The 7108-nt window shown below is 43.2% G+C and overlaps 1 protein-coding gene across 3 annotated transcripts; it reads left to right on the top strand.

The window, feature by feature from the left end:
• Window positions 1–3864: 3864 nt before the first annotated feature.
• On the top strand, window positions 3865–6872 carry LOC132393666 (uncharacterized). 3 transcript variants are annotated; one of them, XM_059969079.1, is made up of 3 exons: window positions 3865–4086; window positions 4365–6632; window positions 6853–6872. In XM_059969079.1, the coding sequence occupies exon 2, from the start codon at window positions 4532–4534 to the stop codon at window positions 6248–6250; it is 1719 nt and encodes a 572-aa protein (XP_059825062.1). In that variant the 5' UTR covers window positions 3865–4086; window positions 4365–4531; the 3' UTR covers window positions 6251–6632; window positions 6853–6872. The 3 variants fall into 3 exon arrangements, with proteins under 3 accessions (XP_059825062.1, XP_059825061.1, XP_059825060.1); XM_059969078.1 differs by having other exon boundaries at window positions 3865–4144; XM_059969077.1 differs by lacking the exon at window positions 3865–4086 and having other exon boundaries at window positions 4159–6632.
• Window positions 6873–7108: the final 236 nt, after the last annotated feature.

Here is a 7108-nt window from a genome sequence, read left to right as displayed (position 1 = left end):
ACAGGCCACCAGAGAAGCCGAAATCCAGAAAGAAAGGGCCGCCAGACAAAGAGAAGAGGCTGCCAGAGAAGCCGAAATCCAGAAAGAAGAGGCCGCCAGAGAAGCTGAAATCCAGAAAGAAGAGGCTGCCAGAGAAGCCGAAATCCAGAAAGAAAGGGCTGCCAGAGAAGCCGAAATCCAGAAAGAAAGGGCCACCAGAGAAGCCGAAAAGGCCGCCAGAGAAGCCGAAACCCAGTTGGAAATGGCAAAAATATCGACAGAGTTGCAAGTGCTGCAGCGAGAAAGAGAAGAAGAAGCTGCCATGGCGGAAGCAAAGTACATAGAAGAAGCTGAAGGGTCGCGTGACCTGACCGAAGCAAGATCTACTTTAGAAAGGACCAGTCTGGAACGCACAAGTGACTATGTACAATCTCAAATAGACAGGCAGGCTCGTCTCCCCTCTCCATACGTATTCGATAACTTCCCCAGCTACGAGGAACCTCAGAGAGTCACGATTGCATCACATCCATACGAAGAAGGAAATTTACCCTCACGGCTCCGTGATGAAGTCAAGAATGAAAGAACCGACAACGCTCCTTCACCCCCACAACAGGACGGCGGGGAGGGAAAGGTTCACTCCAGGACAACAATTGTCAGCTCGAACTGTACAGAAGTTTGCGGTCAAACTCAGTCAAGCCGTTCTTGTTCCAAGATCTGCCTCACTGAGGTGTACCCTGAAGAAGCACAACAAGACATTACCAAGCGTAAAGTAACCGACGAGACACTAGGTCAGTCAGTTTTCGTTCAAACTGAGCACGGAAACAAACTTGCACAATCAGCTCAAGATACCATTTCTTTAAAACCCAAAGACACCAAGGTCTTCAGAGATGAAGCAAATAATGGGGTTGCCCCATTGCCTTTCAGAGAACCACGCCAGCGCTCACCAGATAACAAGGAGCAGGCAGTCAAACGGTTCACGTCCTTACGGAAAACCCGGAAAAGGAAACCTGAGATGCAGCAACGCACCCGATTGGCCCACAAGGTACTGTGCACCCTAATGGCAGAGGTCACAGCCATTATAAACGCACAATCATTCCTACCTGTGTCTTCTGACCCAGAAAACCCCTTTATACTTTCTCCATCAACGCTCCTTACGCAAAAGGCAGGAGCACCTCCTCCACCAGGAGACTTCTCAGACAAGGATTTGTACACAAAGCAATGGAGACAAGTCCAGGCTCTGGCAAATCAGTTCTGGCCTCGCTGGAGACAAAAATATCTACCTTTGTTGCAACAGAGACAAAAGTGGACAGAACCCCACAGGAATCTGGCCAACGGCCAGAATCACTGCTACATTCCCTAGCGGGGATGGACATGTCAGGAAGATCGAATTGAAGACTACCGACCAAGGCGATGTGGAAATTTACCAAAGGCCAGTTACAGAAGTTATTCTACTTCTACCCAATGACTGATTAAGAGACTAAGTTTGTACTCTGCTCATTGTGACCTTACGAAGGTCAAGCGGGGAGTGTGCTGTCTTTACGACAGTTATTTAGTTTATAATATTTTCGCTTAGTAATTCATTCAATAGTATTTTCTAGTTAGAATTAGAAGTGTTTAAAGTATATTCATTGCATGTAAAATATATCGGCATGCGATGACGTCACATCCGGTTTCGCCACGTCTTGTGGGAAAATACCGGTTTGAAATTAGCGCGAGGGTGGGGGCTTACCACGAGGCTCACCTGAGCAGAAGTAGTTTTGCAGGCATGAGAAATCACAGTGAGAGCAACGCTGTAAGTTAATAGATAATCGATATATTGAACTAAGGTGTTAATGCCGATCCTGTTAGAAGTAACGACGGTAGATAATGTTTATGCTTTCGTTAGTTAAAGAGTCGCGGATAGTTTGCATGGAAGTGTATTTAAAGTAGTCAATGGAGCAGGTAAACTCTCCCTGTATACTGCACCTTAGTGTAATGTAGTTATAGTCACCTTTGCAAGTATTTACACTTGAAATGTGATATTAAGGAAGGAACAAATACTGTATCAATCTTGTATTGTTTTATCAACAGTTTTCACCATATGTTAATGTGAAGAGTGAACAGTAAATGGTTAATCTTACTGCGATCTGGTTCTTATTAACTGGTTTATCTCGACGTTAAATTCGACGTTATCAGTTACACGCAAAGGAGAACGTTACAGATGCATTTAACCACTTCATGCAATCTGCTTATAGAAAGTAGAGACCACGATTCTCACCAATCTGAGGCAGTCAGCCAACCAATCTGTCCCTTGTTATCCCTTCTATCCAATCTTTCTTATTCCAGTATCAACGAGAACTGACACTTCATGGAAGTTTTGTCTTCTAACTTCATTGAATGATTGATGCAATACATAATTACTAAATTAACTACAGCAAATCTCAGATAATCCATTACGAATGTTCAGAAGTCATAATGGTTCATTTATGATTGGCTGAATCTGGCTCACTGGGTCCCATTGCCCACCTTTCCTTTGAACTGATCAAGTTCGTTGTTGGATTTATTATACCACTGTGTAATGTCTAAAATAAATTAAAAGTGTGCTGGGGTATTAAATTGTGTAACATCCACCAGTAGTCTAGGATGTCTGTTAGTCTGACACCACTGAGATAGGGTAATGGATTATCAGAGTTTTACTAACAAAACTATAGTTCGTTTAGGTTGTTGTTATTCCCACTCCAACAGGTGTTATGTTCAGTCAAATTCATTGTTGATAAACAACAATTGGGAGTTGCCATGATATTTTGACGATAGCTCATCATTTAACACCATCGTTTCCACAATTCTGATCGAAAAGCTACAGAACCTAGGCCTCTGTACCTCCCTCTGCACCTGGATCCTCGACTTCCTAACCTGTGCAGATTGGAAATAACATCTCCACCTTGCTGATGATCAGCACTGGTGCACCTCAAGGGTGTGTGCTTAGCCCACTGCTCTACTCCCTTCATACCCACGACTGTGTGGCTAAGCATAGCTCAAATACCATCTATAAATTTGCTGATGATACAACCATTGTTGGCAGAATTTCAGATAATGATGAAAGGGGATACATGAATGAGATATACCAGTTAATTGAATGGTGTCACAGCAACAACTTTACACTCAACATCAGTAAGACCGAAGAGCTAATTGTGGATTTCAAAAATGGTAAGATGAGGGAACACAAACCAATCCTCAAAGATGGATCAGAAGTAGAGAGAGTGAGCAAATTCATGTTCCTGGATGTCAATATCTCTGAGGACCTAACCTGGACCCAACGTATTGATGCAGGTATAGTGAAGGCACGGCAGTGGCTATATTTCATTAGGAGTTTGAGGAGATTTGGTTTGTCAGCTAAATCGCTCAAAAATTCCTACAAATGTACCGTCAAGAGCATTCTGACTGGCTGCATCACCATCTGGTATGGGAGGGCTACTGCGCAAATCGAAATAAGTAACAGACACTTGTAAAATTAGTCAGCTCCATCATGCATACCAGCATCCATAGTATCTGAGACATCTTCAAGGAGTGTTCTCTTAGGTGGCATTCATCATTAAGGATCCCCACCACCCGTGACATGTCCTTTTCACACTGTTACTGTCAGGAAGGCACACACTCAGTGATTTAGGAACAGCTTCTTCCCCTCTGCCTTCTGATTTCTAACTGGACATTGAACCCATGTACACTACCTCACTAATTTTTATTTCTGTTTTTTTTTGCACTACTTATTTTAACTTAACTATTTCATATATCTATCTATCTATCTATATATATATATATATATATATATATATATATATATATATATATATATATATATATATGTGCTGTCTTTACGACAGTTATTTAGTTTATAATATTTTCGCTTAGTAATTCATTCAATAGTATTTTCTAGTTAGAATTAGAAGTGTTTAAAGTGTATTCATTGCATGTAAAATATATCGGCATGCGATGACGTCACATCCGGTTTCGCCGCGTCTTGTGGGAAAACACCGGTTTGAAATTAGCGCGAGGGTGGGGGCTTTCCACGAGGCTCACCTGAGCACAAGCAGTTTTGCAGGCATGAGAAATCACAGTGAGAGCAACGCTGTAAGTTAATAGATAATCGATATATTGAACTAAGATGTTAATGCTGATCCTGTTACAGGTAATGACGGTAGATAATGTTTATGCTTTTGTTAGTTAAAGAGTCGCGGATAGTTTGCATGGAAGTGTATTTAAAGTAGTCAATGGAGCAGGTAAACTCTCCCTGTATACTGCACCTTAGTGTAATGTAGTTATAGTCACCTTTGCAAGTATTTACACTTGAAATGTGATATTAAGGAAGGAACAAATACTGTATCAATCTTGTATTGTTTTATCAACAGTTTTCACCATATGTTAATGTGAAGAGTGAACAGTAAATGGTTAATCTTACTGCGATCTGGTTCTTATTAACTGTGGTTTATCCGGACGTTAAATTCGGCGTTTCGTTACACCCGAAGGAGAACGTGACAGTGAAAAAGCGGCATTATCAGGTGTTTCAAGTGCTGCAATGTCAGCTCAATCCAGCATCAAGTCGACGCCGCCCAGCGACAAGGGCAGTAAACCGACATCAAGTAAGCCCACCCAGGCGTTATCAGGTGTTCCAAGTGCTGCAGTGTCAGCTCGATCCGGGATCAAGTCGATGGCGCCCAGCGACAAGGGCAGTAGAACGACATCAAGTAAGTCCGCACAGGCAAGAGCCAAGGCAGAAGCCGCCAAGGTGCGACTGCATTACGCCAAACAAGAGGCAGTTTTGAAAATGAAACTGGCCACCAAAGAAGCCGAAAGGGCCGCCAGACAAAGAGAAGAGGCTGCCAGAGAAAAAGAAAAGGCTGCCAGAGAAGCCGAAATCCAGAAAGAAAGGGCCGCCAGAGAAGCCGAAATCCAGAAAGAAAGGGCCGCCAGAGAAGCCGAAATCCAGAAGGAAAAGGCCGCCAGACAAAGGAAAGCGGCCGCCCGAGAAGCCGAAATCCAGTTGGAAATGGCAAAAATATCGACAGAGTTGCAAGTGCTGCAGCTAGAAAGAGAAGAAGCTGCTGCCATGGCGGAAGCAAAGTACATAGAAGAAGCTGAAGGGTCGCGTGATCTGACCGCAGCAAGATCTACTTTAGAAAGGACCAGACTGGAACGCACAAGCGACTATGTACAATCTCAAATAGACAGGCAGGCTCGTCTCCCCTCTCCATACGTATTCGATAACTTCCCCAGCTACGAGGAACCTCAGAGAGTCACGATTGCATCACATCCATACGAGGAAGGAAATTTACCCTCACGGCTCCGTGATGAAGTCAAGAATGAAAGAACCGACAACGCTCCTTCACCCCCACAACAGGACGGCGGGGAGGGAGAGGTTCACTCCAGGACAACAATTGTCAGCTCGAACTGTACAGAAGTTTGCGGTCAAACTCAGTCAAGCCGTTCTTGTTCCGAGATCTGCCTCACTGAGGTGTACCCTAAAGAAGCACAACAAGACATTACCAAGCGTAAAGTAACCGACGAGACGCTAGGTCAGTCAGTTTTCGTTCAAACCGAGGACGGAAACAAACTTGCACAATCAGCTCAAGATACCATTTCTTTAAAACCCAAAGACACCAAGGTCTTCAGAGATGAAGCAAATAATGGGGTTGCCCCATTGCCAATCAGAGAACCACGCCAGCGCTCACCAGATAACAAAGAGCAGGCAGTCAAACGGTTCACGTCCTTACGGAAAACCTGGAAAAGGAAACCTGAGATACAGCAACGCACCCGATTGGCCCACGAGGTACTGTGCACCCTAATGGCAGAGGTCACAGCCATTATAAACGCACAATCATTCCTACCTGTGTCTTCTGACCCAGAAAACCCCTTTATACTTTCGCCATCAACACTCCTTACGCAGAAGGCAGGAGCACCTCCGCCACCAGGAGACTTTTCAGACAAAAAGCAATGGAGACAAGACCAGGCTCTGGCAAATCAGTTCTGGTCCCGCTGGAGACAAAAATATCTACCTTTGTTGCAACAGAGACAAAAGTGGACAGAACCCCGAAGGAATCTTCAAGTTGAAGACTTAGTCCTGCTCAGGGACAAGCAAGCCACCCGCAACAGCTGGCCAATGGCCAGAATCACTGCTACATTCCCTATCGGGGATGGACATGTCAGGAAGATCGAATTGAAGACTACCGACCAAGGCGATGTGAAAATTTACCAAGGGCCAGTTACAGAAGTTATTCTACTTCTACCCAATGACTGATTAAGAGACTAAGTTTTGTACTCTGCTCATTGTGACCTTACGAAGGTCAAGCGGGGAGTGTGCTGTCTTTACGACAGTTATTTAGTTTATAATATTTTCGCTTAGTAATTCATTCAATAGTATTTTCTAGTTAGAATTAGAAGTGTTTAAAGTGTATTCATTGCATGTAAAATATATCGGCATGCGATGACGTCACATCCGGTTTCGCCGCGTCTTGTGGGAAAACACCGGTTTGAAATTAGCGCGAGGGTGGGGGCTTTCCACGAGGCTCACCTGAGCACAAGCAGTTTTGCAGGCATGAGAAATCACAGTGAGAGCAACGCTGTAAGTTAATAGATAATCGATATATTGAACTAAGATGTTAATGCTGATCCTGTTACAGGTAATGACGGTAGATAATGTTTATGCTTTTGTTAGTTAAAGAGTCGCGGATAGTTTGCATGGAAGTGTATTTAAAGTAGTCAATGGAGCAGGTAAACTCTCCCTGTATACTGCACCTTAGTGTAATGTAGTTATAGTCACCTTTGCAAGTATTTACACTTGAAATGTGATATTAAGGAAGGAACAAATACTGTATCAATCTTGTATTGTTTTATCAACAGTTTTCACCATATGTTAATGTGAAGAGTGAACAGTAAATGGTTAATCTTACTGCGATCTGGTTCTTATTAACTGTGGTTTATCCGGACGTTAAATTCGGCGTTTCGTTACACCCGAAGGAGAACGTGACAATATATATATAATGTAATTCCATTTTCTCTCCATATTTATCTAGCATGTATTTCATTGTACTGCTGTCATAAAGTTAACAGATCTCACAACATATGCCAGTGATATTAAACCTGATTTTGATTTTCA

This window comes from Hypanus sabinus, chromosome 5, assembly GCF_030144855.1.
Source record: "Hypanus sabinus isolate sHypSab1 chromosome 5, sHypSab1.hap1, whole genome shotgun sequence".
NCBI lineage: Eukaryota > Metazoa > Chordata > Chondrichthyes > Myliobatiformes > Dasyatidae > Hypanus > Hypanus sabinus.
This window is presented reverse-complemented; position numbering and strand designations above follow the sequence as displayed.

Excerpts from the sequence above, each read along its gene's own strand:
- LOC132393666 (XM_059969079.1), top strand. The coding sequence starts at position 4,532 with ATGTCAGCTCAATCCAGCATCAAGTCGACGCCGCCCAGCGACAAGGGC.